The following is an 18,966-nucleotide window of genomic DNA, read 5'->3' as shown; positions in this document are numbered from 1 at the left end:
GAAAAGGACCTACAAAAACAAACCCATAACAATTAAGAAAATGGTCATAGGAATATACATATCAATAATTACCTTAAACATCAATGGATTAAATGCTCCAACCAAAAGACACAGGCTCGCTGAATGGATACAAAAACAAGACCCATATATATGCTGTCTACAAGAGACCCATTTCAGACCTAGGGACACATACACACTGAAAGTGAGGGGATGGAAAAAGATATTCCATGCAAATGGAAATCAAAAGAAAGCTGAAGTAGCAATACTCATATCAGATAAAATGGACTTTAAAATAAAGAATGTTATAAGAGATAAGGTGGGGCACTACATAATGATCAAGGGATCAATCCAAGAAGAAGATATAACAATTATAAATATATATGCACTGAACACAGGAGCACATCAATACATAAGGCAAATGCTAACAGCTATAAAAGAGGAAATCAACGGTAACACAGTAATAGTGGGGGACTCTAACACCTCACTTACACCAATGGGCAGATCATCCAGAGAGAAAATTAATAAGGAAACACAAGCTTTAAATGACACAATAGACGAGATAGATTTAATTGATATTTATAGGACATTCCATCCAAAAACAGCAGATTACACTTTCTTCTCAAGTGCACATAGAACATTCTCCAGGATAGATCACATCTTGGGTCACAAATCAAGCCTTGGTAAATTTAAGAAAATTGAAATCATATCAAGCATCTTTTCCAACCACAACACTATGAGATTAGAAATAAATTACAGGGGAAAAAAATGTAAAAACACAAACACATGGAGGATAAACAATGTGTTACTAAATAACCAGGAGATCACTGAAGAAATCAAAGATGAAATAAAAAATTACCTAGAGACAAATGACAATGAAAACACAACGATCTAAAACCTATGGGATGCAGTAAAAGCAGTTCTAAGAGAGAAGTTTATAGCAATACAATCCTACCTCAAGAAACAAGAAAAATCTCTAATAAACAACCTAACTTTATACCTAAAGGAACTAGAGAAAGAATAACAAACAAAAGCCACAGTTAGTAGAAGGAAGGAAATCATAAAGATCAGAGCAGAAATAAATGAAATAGAAACAAAGAAAACAATAGCAAAGATCAGTAAAACTAAAAGCTGGTTCTTTGAGAAGATAAACAAAATTGATAAACCTTGAGCCAGACTCATCAAGAAGAAGAGGGAGAGGACTAAAATCAATAAAGTTAGAAATGAAAAAGGAGTGTTACAATGGACACCACAGAAATACAAAGCATCCTAAGAGACTACTACAAGCAACTCCATGCCAATAAAATGGACAACCTGGAATAAATGGACAAATTCTTAAGAAGGTATAACCTTGCAAGACTGAACCAGGAAGAAATACAAAATATGAACAGACCAATCACTAGTAATGAAATTGAAACTGTGATAAAATCTTCCAACAAACAAAAGTCCAGGACCAGATGGCTTCATAGGTGAATTCTATCATTTAGAGAAGAGCTAACACCCATCCTTCTCAAACTCTTCCAAAAAACTGCAGAGGAAGGAACACTTCTAAACTCATTCTACAAGGCCAGCATCACCCTGATACCAAAACCAGACAAAGATAATATAAAACAAGAAATTGCAGATCAATATCAGTGATGAATATAGATGCAAAAATCAGCAACAAAATACTAGAAAACAGAATCCAACAGCACATTAAAAGGATCATACACCATGATCAAGTGGGATTTATCCCAGGGATGCAAGGATTCTTCAATAGACACAAATCAATCAATGTGATATAACATACCAACAAATTGAAGGATAAAAACCATATGATCATCTCAATAGATGCAGAAGAAGCTTTTGACAAAATTCAACATCCATTTATGATAAAAACTCTCCAGAAAGTGGGCATAGAGGGAACCTACCTCAACATAATAAAGGCCATATACAACAAACCCACAGCAAACATCATTCTCTATGGTCAAAAACTGAAAGTATTTCCTCTAAGGTCCGGAAGCGAGACAAGGATGTCCACTCTCGCCACTATTATTCAACACAGTTTTGGAGGTCGTAGCCATGGCAATTAGAGAAGAAAAAGAAATAAAAGGAATACAAATTGGAAAAGAAGAAGTAAAACTGTCACTGTTTGCAGATGACATGATACTATACATGGATAATCCTAAAGATGCCACCAGAAAACTACTAGAGCTAATCAATGAATCTGGTAAAGTTGCAGGATACAAAATTAATGCACAGAAATCTCTTGCATTCCTATGCACTAACAACAAAAGATCAGAAAGAGAAATTAAAGAAACAATCCCATTCACCATTGCAACAGAAAGAATAAAATACCTAGGAATAAACCTACCTAAGGAGGTCAAAGACCTGTACTCAGAAAACTGTAGGACACTGATGAAAGAAATCAAAGATGACACAAACAGATGGAGAGATATACCATGTTCTTGGATTGGAAGAATCAATATTGTGAAAATGACTATACTACCCAAAGCAATCTACAGATTCAATGCAATCCCTATCAAATTACCAATGGCATTTTTTACGGAACTGGAAGGAAAAATCTTAAAATTTGTATGGAGACACAAAAGACACCAAATAGCCAAAGCAGTCTTGAGGGAAAAAAACGGAGCTGGAGGAATGAGACTCCCTGACTTCAGACTATACTACAAAGCTACAGTAATCAAGGCAATATGGTACTGGCACAGAAACATAGATCAATGGAACAGGATAGAAAGCCCAGAGATAAACCCACGCACCTATGGTCAACTAATCTATGACAAAGGAGGCAAGGATATACAGTGGAGAAAAGACAGTCTCTCCAATAAGTGGTGCTGGGAAAACTGGACAGCTACATGTAAAAGAATGAAATTAGAACACTCCCTAACACCATACACAAAAATAAACTCAGAATGGATTAAAGACCTAAATGTAAGACCAGACACTATAAAACTCTTAGAGGAAAACATAGGAAGAACACTCTTTGACATAAATCACAGCAAGATCTTTTTTGACTCACTTCCTAGAGTATATGGAAATAAAAACAAAAATAAACAAATGGGACCTAATGAAACTTAAAAGCTTTTGCACAGCAAAAGAACTATAAACAAGATGAAAAGACAATCCTCAGAATGGGAGAAAATATTTGCAAACGAATAAACAGACAAAGGCTTAATCTCCAAAATATATAAACAGTTCATGCAGCTCAATATTAAAAAAACAAACAACCCAATCCAAAAATGGGCAGAAGACCTAAATAGACATCTTTCAAAGAAGACATACAGATGGCCAAGAGGCACATGAAAAGCTGCTCAACATCACTAATTATTAGAGAAATGCAAATCAAAACTACAATGAGGTATCACCTCACACCAGTTAGAATAGGCATCATCAGAGAATGTACAAACAACAAATGCTGGAGAGGGTGTGGAGAAAAGGGAACCCTCTTGCACTGTTGGTGGGAATGTAAATTGATACAGCCACTACGGAGAACAGTATGGGGGTTCCTTAAAAAACTAAACACAGAACTACCATATGACCCAGCAATCCCACTACTGGGCATATACCCAGAGAAAACCATAATTCAAAAAGACACATGCACCCCAATGTTCTTTGCAGCACTATTTACATTAGCCAGGTCATGGAAGCAACCTAAATGCCCACTGACAGACGAATGGATACAGAAGATGTGGTACATATATACAATGGAATATTACTCAGCCATAAAGAGGAATGAAATTGGGTCGTTTGTAGAGATGTGGATGGACCTAGAGACTGTCATACAGAATGAAGCAAGTCAGAAAGAGAAAAACAAATATTGTATATTAACGCATATATGTGGAATCTAGAAAAATCGTACAGATGAACCTGTTTGTAAGGCACCAATAGAGACACAGATATAGAGAACAAACGTATGGACACCAAGGGGGGGACAGTGGGGGTGGTGGTGGGATGAATTGGGAGATTGGGATTGACATGTATACACTAATATGTATAAAATAGAACGAATAAGAACCTGCTTTATAAAAAAATAAATACAATAAAATTCATGAAAAAAAGAAAGAAAATTCACAGCTATGTACACACACATACAAATACAAAATTTGACTTTTATGTGATTTCCTTTTATAGCAAGCAGAAAATTCATCAATATTTATTGTAATCAGTTACTTTTGGGTGCTGGCAAAGAACATGGCCACAATAGAAATGTATTAATGTCATCTACATGGAAGTAGGGATGGTAAAGGGAAAGGATAATGTCTTTCACAGAGCAAAAGAATTACTAACAGAAGTTCTTTCTGAATTTTCTAAGCAATCATCAAATATCTTTAACACACAATCCAGTGACATCAAGTAGTAATATGCATTGAAAAACACTTCTAGACAATAATCTTAAAGGATACTAACAAAATATATTTCTCAAACTAGAAATCTGAGCTAAAGTCATACATTAGTGAATCCATATTATGATGCGATAGGACATTTTCTATTATAGTGCAATGATGATATATTCAAGAGGTTTGGCACAGAGATCTTCCATGGAGAGAAATTCATAACTGAAACATTTCCTACCCAATCACATCTGTGATATTTTTCCCTCTGGCCATAGCACCATAAAACATTTTTATAGAATTTAGTCAGAATAAAACTTAGAAGTCATTTACTTTACTCCCCTTTATCTTATTTTTTTGACTAATCAGTTTTCTTCTGATTATAAGGTAATAAAAACTTGTTGCAGACCTTTTAGAATATAGAGAAGTACAAAGGTATAAAAAAGAATTGACCATAATCATAACAACTGGCACAATTAACATAATACTGTGTATTCTCTTCTTTATTTTCATGTATTTACCTAAAACAATATCATGAACATGATGTTATTAAAATTGTTCACAAATGTAGATTTTTAACAACTGCATAATAGTTCATCCTCTGGAGGAAACATACTTTACTTTTATTCCTATTTTAGGTTGCTGAGGATGTTCATTAAAACTTTTCTATATATATAATCGAAGGATTTTATATATATATATACTTTTTTAAATATATTATTAAGTTTTTAGTAAACATCCTCAGCAATGTAAATAGGAGTATATTAAATAAATTATATATTTATATATGTGTATATATATATATATAATATATGCTCATTTTATTAAATAATCATTTAAGATGAATTCAGAGGAGAGGAAATTCATCCTTTTATACACGAGGAAATGTAGACCCATGCAAGTTATGTGACTGATGCGGTCCAAAACTAAGGTTATCTGATTTTCTGTTTTACTATATCCATGTTCATAAAGGAGTCTACTAGTTTATTTCCATAATGTCATCCTTTACAAGTTAAAAGCGCAGATGTTGGATCTCATTCTGTTGTGATGCATTCTATTACTATAACTAACATTGGTATCTTTAAATTCATAATCCATTATTCATCTTTCACTCGTAAAACTCTTTAATTCCCTCTCCAGCATACATATAGTGGCAATAAACCAAATCAAAAAAGTAAATTCAAATATTAAGAAATACATAGGAAATATTAAAACAAACTAGGAAAAAAAACAGAGTAAGACATTTTTTTCTTATTTTTCACTAGATTACAAGTAAAAATCTACTCGAATATGGAAAAAGCTCCATTGTGATTACCCATAGGTAACAATTTAAAATAAACTGAGGAGATGCTATGATATAGTATAATTACAATTCAAAGAGTTAAAGCATATTAAACATATTTGGATACAATTCTGAAGTTATTTGGGAGGGATATGAAGGGTAAAGGCTTCAGTCAATTTCTACAAAGTCAAGACAAGCATCCTGGAACAATGCCGGCTGATTTTTAGATAGGATGTTTACTTTCTGGAAAAGTGTATTCCCTGCTTCCAAGGGGAGAAATGAATCAACAATTCAGAAAGCCTGAAACTTAATTGACCTTCCACAGACAATCTCCAAATATATTGATGGATAAGCCAAAAAATCTAACTGAGAATTATTGGAAAAATGTAACAACTTTCAAGTGTATATGCACTGTAAGATTCAAGATTATTCTGGTTTTTTAGAATTGTAAAACTTGAGTTTTTATTTCTGAGAATTATAAAAATATTAAAATAATTTAATTATTCAGATAACCATTAATTAATAAAATATAAGAAATCTCTATACTCAAACATCACAACTTAGCTTTAAATAAAAATTGTAGGGCTTTAATTCAATTTTTTTCCCTCTGTCCTTTTAAAACTTATTTGGGAGCATCATTATTAATTATTTTTCCTAGTCATAAATGTTATTGGAACATAAAACATGAGAGCTCCCTGTAAGGGTAAAAATATATGTACTAAAACTCATCAAATACAAGTAGGTTAGTATATGATGTGACAAATGTTTTCCTTTATCCTAGTACAGGTTCTTCATCTAATTTTGACAAAAAACAATATGAATTAAGTGAATGGAAATTTATATTTAGTCCAACTTGTGAACCAAAAGCCATTCTGCATCTATATATTTATATCCATTTAAAAAGAAAAGAAAACAATCACTAAATTTCAAAATGGTTTTGTGTCTCTGACTCATATTACTGGTTCAAGTTATAATTAATGAGTAGATTTCTTTTAAAAACTTGATGTAAACCAATGGCATTAAAGTCCTGCACGGAATGTATTTGTCAGTGTTTTGCATATCATAGTTTCTTACTGTAATAAACACAATGAGATTGGCCTTCCCACATGGTTCTCACTTTTTCTTTTCTTTTTTTTTTTAAGATATAAGTGACAGAGGATATTTCCATACCTGATATATTTTCAACTTTCATGTGTCTACTTATACTTCAGTGGTTCATAATACTATTATTAAGTACACAGCAGGAAAGACAGCCCAGAAAGAACTACACAATAGATATGATATTGAAGGTTATGTGCAATTCCCAATATTCTGGCTATCAACCTTATCATTTTTCCCTCCCGAATAAGAAAGCATCTGGAATATGAGTGACTGACAATTATACAATTATATAGATAAGATTGCACTAGCTTTATTTATTAATAAAGAAAAAGCAAACCAATCTCAGACTTTAGTACTTTATTATTAGTAAGTAATTATTTACCCCACACCCCACAACTAATAACAAAACAACATTTTTAACACTTCATTTGAGAGTCACTACCCTACCAATTAAAACCCAAACTAAAGTTAACATTTTAATGTGGACTTGGCCAACATGCTACATTTAATAGATTTAATCTTATTGATGAGAGAGAAATAAAACTGCTTTTAGGTGATTTATTTTCACTTTCAAGTTGCTACTAAGCTTCTTCATGACAGTCACTTCTACTATACTCTCTAAGTGATCTACAACATTTCCAATCTGTTCATTCCATCTTTGATATACCCTACAACGATTAAATTGTATTTTTATAATAAGTAATACTCAAAAGCAAGAAAGACCTTAGATGTTTTTCTTATCATCACTGCAGCTAGAAAAAAGAAGTAGGGGTCATCACCTAAAGTTCCCTTCCACTTACGCGTAACACTTACCCAACCCCAAGTCTCTTGCTATACTTTTAGCTAAAGGTGAGTCAAGTGACTGCTTCTCCCGTCACAATAATAGTGGTCCCTCATGATAGGTGAAGGAAATTGTGTTATAGAGACCACCAACATTTAGTTTTAGACACAAGGATGTGGATAACTTTTTTTGCAAACCTATCTAAAGGTGCTCAATATTAACTTCTACATACATACAAGTATGGCTACATCTAGATGTAGGAAAATCTAATGGGTTGAAGATCCAAGTTTTTAAAGAGACATAGGTGACTAGAAATCAGGTGCAGTTTCCATTAACTAAAATATTCTTCACTTTATATAATGATTTATTGCAGGGGTTCATAAATAGAGAATTTCTGTACATATTCAAAAATGAAAAAATTATAATATATGAATTTAGTCACATTTCATGGAATGTAAATATGGTATAAGGAATGTGGGCATTTCTGTTATAAGTTAAAAGCTGAAAAATGTTAGTTACCAATATGATTTCTATTATACATGCCTTTTTAAGTAATTACTTAGAAAATTGATGTCTATAGGTCTTTTACACATTATTTCTGTTAAACACTAACTAAGAACATAAAGTACAAAGCATTTATGTGAGGAAAAAACAACCGTTGCCACTGGGATCAGGTAGTCAGCTGAAAGCATCTTTTGGCACTTTATTGAGTTGTCGAAGTTCTTTTCTAGATACACACACACAAACACACACACACACACACACACACACCCATTGACAGCTTACATTATCTATATGATATTTAAAAGGAAATTTTCAAATATAAACTGTTCCACTATAAAATTCACAACTACTCTTGGCTGGGTGGGTTACCTGAGCAACCTGTGTGACATACTTTTCTTCCTACATTTGAAATCCAATCATACCAGTAATAAGAAAACTTACCGGCCCAAACGAATTACTGTCAAAACTGTGTCCATGATGATCACCTTCAACCCAGATGTGACCACGGGGGACTTTGACATAGCGGTTTTTGTGTCCCATAGTTCTAGAAATAAATAGCATAACCATTGAGAAAAGATCAGAAAAGAGAGAGATCAAACAGCTAAGCATACAAATTCAGGAAAGGTAAAAATACTACTGTAAAGATGCAACGGATTATTATAGGTTACATGTAAGGCTACTCTAGAATTTTATTTTTAAATAAGATGTGGTTAAGACCCTGTAAACCTATCCACAGTATTTTTTTTCATGTTTCTGTAGGTAGGAATTTTGTGCTTAAACAAGATGCACTAGCACCAGATAATGGTTTGCTACTTAACTTAATTCATAATATCCTATGTTTTTATAAAACTCAATAAGCCCCAACAAAATGCAGATCTATTTTATTTCTGACATCTGCTTTTACCTCAATGGTCAACTTGGCCAGCTGCAATCTTTATTTTTTTAGTCAAATAAACTTCTCAAACCAACTGACAGAATTTTCATAACCTCTTAATACTTTAAAATTCAGAATATATAAGAAAAAAAACCCCTTGATGATCTCTTGTCAAATATAAGCTATCAATGTCAACTGAAAATTTTTGATTAGCACCATTCAATTTCATAAATAATTCTTTTTTTTTTTTATTTTTGGCTGCGTTGGGTCTTCGTTGCTGTGTGAGGGCTTTTCTCTAGTTGTGGTGAGCGGGGGCTACTTTTTGTTGTGCTAAGTCAGCTTTTCACTGCGGTGGCTTCTCTTGTTGCAGAGCATGGGCTCTAGGTGTGCAGGGCTCAGTAGTTGTGGCTCGTGGGCTCTAGAGGGCAGGCTCAGTAGTTGTGGCGCACAGGCTTAGTGGTTCCATGGCATGTGGGATCTTCCTGGACCAGGGATCGAACCCATATCCCTGCATTGGCAGGCGGATTCTTAACCACTGCGCCACCAGGGAAATCCCATAAATCATTCTTGAAAATGAGAAACTTTTCAACAATTTTGAAGACAATATTTAGAGAGCAATGATCGACGATATACATTTAGTGGAACATTCCGTCTTCTTAAGGCTGACAAGGAAACCAAGTAAGGAAAGGCTCTCTCGTACTGTGTTGGTGGCAATGTAAAGTGATACAACTTTTTTCCTATTTTGCCATTGGGGGCCCATTTTTGCCAAATTTATTAATAGACTAAAATGTATATGCCTTTTGACCTAGTTATTTTACTGATAGAAATCCGTTCCAAAGAAATAATCAGAAATATGGACAAATATTTATTACCAGAGATGTTCAGCACAGGCCTTTTGTAACAACAACAAAAAAATTATCTTTCTAAATAATCAACAACAAGAGATTGGTTACATAAATTATAATATAACTAATTAAATAGAAAGGATGGAATTAGATTAAATATTATCCCAAGCCTATAATAATAAATTCTTTTCAGGGCAGAGACTATATTTTTCTTCTTTCATTCCCCAAAGAATTCCAGACAATGCCTAGCTTAAAGAAGCTTCTCAATAAATAATAGTTGAATGAATAAATATCACCCCCAAGTCTATAGACTTAACCCCAGAGACTGAGCTTTATACACTGTTCTTTGAGGTGGAGTCCCAATCAGACCATTTTTGTTAGTTAGTAAGTTGTATATATGCAGAAGAATACATTAAAAAGGAAAACTGCACATAAGTTGGTGCTATAGAAATTGAAACTATTCCTTATCTAGAATGATTTTTAATTTTCAAGATAATTTCAGTGTTGAATTGCTTTGCTTTAGATCACTAAATCATTCATGCAAGGTGTTGTGACCATTAGAAGCCCACAGTAAGTAAATGACTGCTGTTTATTTTTAATTACTACTGGGAAGAAGAGTTTCAGCTTTTTAAGGAAAAGCAGAAACAAGTTGAATACATCATACCGTCATATAAATGTTCCTCAATTAAAATCAGTCGATTAGTTGTTGACATCACTAGTCATTTTATCATGAGATTCCTTCTAAGAACTAATATCCCACATCAAGTATTAATGATGGGGAGAAGACCCTTTTACTTAATTGTTGGCAAGGCACATTCTCCTAATAAATTCAAATATTTGTTTACCTTATTAAGCTGGCTATTTTGGATAAGTACTTAGAAAGGAAACAATTACCTATTTTGTCTCCTCAAATAACCATTCAAGCAGAAATATGAAGTAAAACCAATCATTTCTGCAATGAAATGGTAGGTTCTAAGTCAAGCATATTCTTCTGGAAAGTGAATCTGATATAAAACTCAGATTCAGTTTCAATGTCATATAAACCAAGGAGTCAAGATACTCGTGATAGAAGATAACAGTATCATAAAATTACCAGTGACAGTTGCACATTTCCTTGCATTGACTATTTTACTTAAAATTTTTAAATACATCCAAATTCCCATCATTTTCTAGCCCCTTGCAATGCTTTATTTTTCTTCATTACACCCACTAACATGATATCTACTTCCTAGTTTATTGGTTTATTGCCTATCTTTCTCCCACTAGAACATAAATTTTGGAACTTTGTGTTTCATATTCACGAGAGTATTCCCAGAGCGCAAAAGAATGTACCATACAAAATGCTCAATAAACATTTGTTAAATGAATGACCAAATGAATGTATAACTGAAGAATGAAAAATACTTTCACAAAGGTTGAATAATACAGTAGGAAGTGCATAGATTCTGGAAACAGACTAAACCAGTTTTAATCTTTATGCAGTTACTCACAAGTAATCTTGTGCAAATTACTTAGTTTCTATCTCCATTTGTCTACATTTGAAATGGGATGGATTAGACACGCCCTAACTGGGTTGAGATACAGGTTAGTAGTTAGATGAGAATATAATGGAGAGGTTGTTATAGAGCATGGTCTCTGCAATCAGCCTATCTTGGCTTTGATGTCTGACTTAACACTTCCAAGTTTATGTAATCTTGGACAAGTTGATAAAACTCAAGCGTTGGTTTCCTCATTTGCAGAATGGGGCAAATAATAGTACCTAACTCAAAAAGTGGTTCTATGCATAAAAGTGGCATATATTAAACACTTGATAAATGGATTCTCTTACAGTTGAGACTTTTTAAGTAAAGCACTCAATCTAGTTCTTATGTACAGTAAGAACTCAGTAAGCCATAGTTATTATTGCTATTATCTTCCTTTGTCCACTGTTTTCTTTCATTTTATAATTCAGAATGTGTTCAGCCCCTACTGTCTATTATCATCAGTCTTTTAAAATTACCTGAGCTATGCTTCAATAATTTCTTTCCCCCCACATTTGCACTGGGGCTATAGACTATCTTTAATGGTACAGTGAGTCTTATTTTTCTTTTATTCTTATGCCCTTCTGGGATATTCTAAAACTTACATGTGAAAACACAATCTATCTGTTTGTACATATGCAAGCATGCAGAGAGTAGCAGGTGAAAGCACAATCTATTTGTTTTCACTTACTAATTCTTAGGTATTTGAATGTTGCTATGCTAATAGAGAATGTTTTATCTAGACACTAGACAGGGTGTGAAATAACTCTTTGAGTTGTAGAACCCTGCTAAAATTCATGCCGTATACACATATTTAATTTCTCAGGCTTCAATCTAACTTCTAAAAAAATAACCCAAAGTAGCTTTAAAAAATATGACGTTAAAATATTGAGCTGGTTCCTTTTAGGACTGCCAAAGAAATATAATACTTCTAATAGAATCTCTCTAGAGAAGGAATTTTAAATAGCTTTGTGCTCCTGAATTCACATAAAAGAAAGACAAGGTAATCTTTTCGGTGATTTAACAGTTAAGTGAGGTGTCAGCCTACAAGGTTGTATGTATCTATGGCTTGCAAATAATTTTGGTTTTGACTGTCAAAAATGAGTTCTGTATGGTATTCTAACTACCTGTCTACAAAAAGGCACTTTTAGTACTAGCTTTACCAAGACAAGTTACCTAGGTCTTATAAATGGAATGAAGAATGATTTTTTCCAATTTGATTTGACCTTGAAAACAATGGGTTTTGTTTTTTTTTTTAGGTCTCTGAATGTTTTGAGTGTCATCAGTTGAATACAAACTTGTCTATGTAATCCTTGATGTCACAAGAAGGAAACAAATTCATATTTAAAGTATTTCCCAAATACACACACACCCCTTCTTAACGTAGGTAATTAGTATTAATAATTCATAATTGATTAAGGTATTTTTATTTATTTATTTTTCAAACCATTCGACTGAATTTTTTTCATTGTCCAAAGTAGTGGCTGCCTTGAACGGGTTTACTGGACACTCCCTGGATCCTAGACCCCCTGGGTTTTCATTGTCCAGAAGGGGTCAGGAGGATAGAGCTCAGGATTCAGTAAGATCAAGAGTTGGAACTAGATCTCTTTTATCATCATTAATAGACTGACTAGAAAACAGCAATCTACCATCAGGAAAGGAAAATGAAAAGGACATTTGCCTATCTAGGGTGACCTCTGGAAGGGAACAATTCTCTCTTGAGAGTCCACATCCTGCTCTCAAGGTGAGACGGGTTCAAATTCACACTGCTTATGTGGTCTGGGATAGTCAAGAATGAACTTTAATTGGCTCCAGGAATCTGGCAGAAGGAACTATAAATCTCTTCAGGGATAATCCCTCAATTCAGAGTTTTCAAGTTTTCTATAGATAAGTCCCAGTCAATAGGCACTCACAATCCAAAAAACAGAACTCACAAGGAAATAACCAGCATTAATGAGTCAGAACTAATTAACAAACAGCAGAATTTGACCACCAAGGACTTAAAATGCTGGATTTCTCAAACATAGAATATAATTTATACAAATTCAAATATTTTTAAAAATTAAAAAAAGGGAATTAAAAACATGAGCAAGGAACAATATACATTTTTAAAAGACAGATATTTGAGAAAAAATCAAACAGAGCTTCTAAAAATTAAAATATACTATTAAATAGATGGATTAAAAAGCAGATGAATATAAATGAAAGAAAGAAGAACTGGAATATATATCTAAAAGATTACTTAGACTTTAGCACAGAGAGGTAAGGAAATGAACAGTAGGAGAGATGGAGAACATTATTAGAAAATGTAATATAAGTGTAATGAGAGTCCCAAGGGAAGAGAATAAAAAGGAACAAGGAAGAGATAACATTTGAGAGATAGTGATAGAAAATTTTCCAGAGCTGATTAAAGCATGAATTACAGCTTCAGTAATCAAAGTGAATCACAAGTAAGATAAATAAATGGAAAGAAATCACACCGTGATACACTGTAATGAAACTGCAGAACACTAAGGAACCCTTCTTCCCTAAAAAATTTTTGAAAAGCTGCGGGAGAAAAAAGAGTAGATTATCTTCAGAGGAATAGCAAACTGACAGCAGAGTTCCCTTTTTAGGAGATAAATATAATCCAGCAATTTTAAGTGTACAGTTCAATGAGTTTTAAAAATCTATCCAACCCCATAATCACTAGATCAAGATATGAAACATCCGATCACCTAGAAAAGGCCCCTCATGCCCTTCTGCAGGCAGACCTGCCTCCCTCCATCCTCAGCTCCCAGCAACCACGGCTGAGCTCTTTGTCACCATAGTTGTGCCTCTTCTAGAATTTCACATAAATGGGATCATTCTATGTGCATTCTTTGATTTCTGGTTTTCTTTCTTTAATGTAGTCTATTTGCTTTTGAGATTAATCTGTGTTGTTGCACATGTTAGTCACTTGTTACTTTTTTCTTAATAGTATACTGCTATAGAGATATAACACAATTAGTTTATCAATCAATAGTTCAAGGACAGTTGGATTCTTTCCAGTTTTTGGCTTTTATCAATAAAGCCACCATGAACCTATAAGTATTTATGTGGCTACATGTTTTCATTACTCCTGGGTAAATATCTACAAATGAAATGGCTGAGTTCCGTAGTAACCGAATGTTTAGCCTAGCAACATGTCAGACTGGCTTCCAATGCAGCTGTACCAACAATGTATGAGTTCCAGTTGTTCCATACACCACTGACACTTGATAATCACCATTCTTTTAAATTTTAGGGGCCTACCAAGATTATAACTTATACCATGATTCAAAACATAAGCCACAAAGCAGTCTATTATATATATATAACAGATAACAGTCTAAACTACCATAGACAAAATTTCACAAGCTGGAAGCATCTGCAAGAAAATAATTGGTGAATGGAGGAATAAATAAATGAACGAATGTCAAATGTTGCTAACTGCAGAGGTGTTCAAAGGATGATATTGTTTTAGGCTGGAATAGTCAGAAAAGGCACTATGTATATTTGAATTCAGATATGAAGAACAGATAAAACCTAAAAGGTAAGGAAGATAGTGTGGGTTTCAAATCCCATTCACTTATAGAAAAAAAGATTTCTTTTTCCTTAGTACATTATTTTCTGGAGATATAACACTGTAAATTAAGGGAGATATTTCATAAATCACTTTCTAATGAGGACATTCAATTATAATTTATAGAAAAATTAAATATATTTAAATTATTTTATTCTAAAAATGTATTATTGATTTTTCTCTTATATATTCTATTTGTTATTACAATATACCCAATATTAACTTAGATCATATTGAGTCAAAAAGTTTAAGGTAAATATATTATTGAATTATAGCATAATTATAAACATTATATAAGCTATCTGAATATATAAAAGATAACTCCACAAAGTAAATAATGTAACTAACTTACATATATTTAAAATTAGTTTTTGCTAAAATGATCACCAATTACATGACATGTCAAAGGTGTAAATAACATAATCAGTTTACCTATTGTTAACTGGATCTTATCATGTAATATATATAGTGATTCATTCAATGCATGGCTTCCTAGCAAACAAATTTAAATAGGACAGTGAACTTGTAATGCATAATTTTATTTTTCAAAAAAAAATCAATATGTATTATAAATGGTATTGTTGTGCTTGTTTACAAAGTTCTCTTTCAAAATGATTTCCTGGGTGTCCACATCATTCATCGTTTAGTTCCACAGGTTTTTCCCACATGCTAGTTACAGAGGGGGGCGGGGTAAACACATTTCAGTGCTTTCTTAATGTAAGGTCCAATAATACTTAGTTATTAGAGGAACTATGAACAATTTTCCATCTGTTTGCTCTGATCTCAGTCTTATAACTTTAACTTTTTAGTATTAAAAGGAATGGTTACTATTCTCTTTATTTCCTACAAACAAAATTAATAAGCCTTTGGATTAATTACTAGTAAAACAAAAAAATAAATGCCTCAGAGCTAAAGAGATCACCAAACAATGGCTCTTCTTTAAAAATATCTCTTTAGAATAGGAATAATAGATAACTTCGAAGCTGGAAAGCAGTGTGGCAGAGGGAAAATTAATATAGGCTTCCAAGCTAGACAGACTCGGGTTGAATTCCAGTTCTGCCACTTCCTACTTGCATGGCCTTGAGCTCCTCAGTTGTAATAGAGGATAACACTATCTGCTTCATAGAGATACGAGATATGAGATAAGGCATGTAACATTTTTAGAATAGTGCCTGGCAGAATAGACCCTAATAAATGGTAAACTTCATTATCAGAATTCGGGAATAAGCTTAGCTGTTCTTATGATACAATAATTAAGGCAGCTAGAAAAAAAAAAAACTTCTCTAATTCAAATTAATTCCACAAATATTTATTAAGTACCCAGTGGTATCAAGAACTGTTAGGCACTAGAGATGTAAACATAACTATGACACAGACCTGCCCTGGAAGAATTTTTTAGCTTAGCTAAGTAAATAGACTACTTTTTAAACATACAATTTCAACTCAAAGTGGTAAGTCAATGTTACAGGTGCAAATAGGGCAAAATAAGGAGCTGGGCAATAGATATCCAACTCAGCTAGGGTTACAGGGTAGTCTTCAGGAAAAGGTAATACCTTTCATATATTATACCCATATTTCTGAAATTATCAACATCCATGTATTACATGATGGGTATAAATTATCAGCATCCCTAAACCACCAAATTTAAGCCAAGGAAAAGGTACATAATATTGCAACTGTGGATGAAGAATGTCACCTGCCATATCAGTAAACAAAGGATTTTGCGGCCATCAAGCCATCAGCCACTATAGCCGCCCCCGGACTGTGCACCCTGAGAGGACTCAGGGTGGGAAACCAGGATGCTGGCCCAGATAGATAAGGTACATATCAAAGGAATGATTTCAATGAGCCCAGACAGACTCTGGTATCTTCCCATACATAGAAAAGTGCTAAATTCATTAACTTGAGATGTCTGGCTTTCTTTAATTAACAGTAATCTTTTGATGTTGTGACTGCCTGGCTTTTGTTGCAGAAACTCCTATATATCCGGGCTCCTCCCTTAGCTCTTGGGAGCCATCCCTCAGCTCTATCTGAGAGGCTGCCTCCAGGTTTCAGTCCTCAGAAAGTCGGCCGGAGAAAACATAATTCTCAAATTTTAGGCTGTGCATTTTTTTCAACTGACACAACCAATTAAAAAAAATCAGTATTTTAAAAAATAAAAAAAGAATCTGAAAGTTTCATGTACAAGCTAGGATTGAGGAAAGCCTTTTTAAGCAAGACTAAAAACCAAAAGTTATAAAATATACAAATATCTGAATATTGAAGAATTTAAAACATTTTGTACCATACAGAGTCAAGAGATTAACACTAGCTTTGGAAAAAAAAAACATTGCCCAAATGACATACAAAGCGAAAATATCTACACCATAAAAATATCCTCACAGTCACTCACATTAAAAAAAAAAAAAAAGACAAACAATCCAACAGAAGATGGGTAAAAGATATAAATAGGCACGTTACAGATGAGACATATGAAAAACCACTCAAATTTGCTAGCATTCAGGAAAATACAAATTAAACACAAGATACTACTTTATAACCAACAGCTGAAAAATTAAAAAGAGCTTTAATATCTACTGCTGGCAGAAGTATAGGAAAAGTATACTCTTTCACATTACTGGTAGAAATATAAAGAGTTATAATCTTTTTGGAAAGCAATCTGGAAACATCTATAAAATTTTAAAAATTCATTTGCCTTATGACCTAGCAATTCTACTCCGGGGATTCAATGCCATAAAAATAATTGTATAAGGACACAGGTACAACAATGTTTATTACAACGTTGTTCATTATGGCAAAAAAATTGGAAGCAAAGAAAATTACTAAAAACAGAGGAATGGTTTAATAAATGATGGAGGGCCCATACCATGGAATGCTGTACAACCCATAAAAAGAACAAAAATAAAGCCATTAACTGATTTGAGAGATTTTTCAAAAAGTACTATTGAATGATAAAAGTAGAAAAATACATGTGATATGTTTCCACTTTAGTGAAAAAAATGTTGACAAAAAGTCAGTATATATGTAAATGTGAATATAGGAAGCACTGTTTCAGAATAAAGAAAATCATATTGGGGATACACAAGAGGCTATAGACCTGAGTGAGGGATGGGGAAACTAATACAAGAGAAAGGAGAAAGAAGGAAGAGCAAAGACAAAAAAGAAAAAAAAAGGCATTTCTAAATAGGGCATTATGATATTACCATATTCATGCCTTCATGTAAATTTTAAGTGGATTCATATCAAAGCTAACTACAATAGACAAAATACAAATATATTTATATGTACATATATAAATGCAAAGCATAAAATAAACATTTAGAGAAGAGCTAAAAAGCATGGCTTCATAGCAGTGAAACTAGACAAAAAATAACAATAAAGAGTAAAATAAACATTACTTTATAAAAGCCAGAAGTGTTAATTGGGTGTAATATTTCCAGGGGTCCTCCCATCTGAGGTCTTTCCTCTTAGGCTGAATGCATCAGCAGATAAATGTTGCAGGGGGGCAGGGACAAATGGTATACCAGTTTATGGAAATATCCTTCACTTTGCTATACCTAAGGGTCCTCAATTAGCCACTCACTGCACTAAGCAAAGGATCTGTCAAATGTTAGTTCCAGTAGGATGCCTATTAACATAAATCATTTCTATTGAAGCAATGGTTATGAAATGTCTTCATATTTAGAAGTCCAAAAAATTTGGATTCAGTCCACAGATGCCGAAGGTATAGGGCAGGCAAATTTTCACCTCTTCCCTCTTAGAATTTTCAGCTGGGCCTGAGAAGTAAACTGACAGAAACTGATTAACCAGAGAAAAGCAAAGTTGGCCCCAGATGTGGAGGGCCAACTGTACTGCGCCATCTTATATAAGGGACTTGAGCATCCCTGGATATTGGTATTTGAGGGGGGTCCTGGAACCAATTCCCCTCCGATACTGAGGGATATACTTGTATAAATATATACAAATTTATATAAACTTTATGTTACACAGGAGCCCTCATAAGGAATGAAGACACAAAGAAAGGCAGAACCTACATGATTTTTTATAGTTGGCTGAACAAAGAGAGGTAATTATGGGGAAGTAAATGAATTATGTGCAGAGGCTAAAGGAAGATAAGAATTATTATAGAAGGTCCATTTGTGTAGAAT

General features: G+C 33.4%; 1 protein-coding gene across 4 annotated transcripts in view; it reads right to left on the bottom strand.

Annotated features, from left to right (window-relative positions):
- Positions 1–18,966, bottom strand: part of IMMP2L (inner mitochondrial membrane peptidase subunit 2) — a 901,263-nt gene that overhangs the window by 191,442 nt on the left and 690,855 nt on the right. For all 4 annotated transcript variants that reach the window (XM_036863031.1, XM_036863032.1, XM_036863029.1 and 1 more), the window contains one exon: positions 8,438–8,540. In XM_036863031.1, the coding sequence (XP_036718926.1) occupies positions 8,438–8,540 (103 nt within the window). The remainder of the gene's footprint in view (positions 1–8,437; positions 8,541–18,966) is intronic.

The sequence above is a fragment of the Balaenoptera musculus genome, chromosome 9, assembly GCF_009873245.2.
Source record: "Balaenoptera musculus isolate JJ_BM4_2016_0621 chromosome 9, mBalMus1.pri.v3, whole genome shotgun sequence".
NCBI lineage: Eukaryota > Metazoa > Chordata > Mammalia > Artiodactyla > Balaenopteridae > Balaenoptera > Balaenoptera musculus.
Note: the sequence above shows the minus strand (reverse complement) of the source record. Positions and strands in the feature narration are given on the sequence as shown.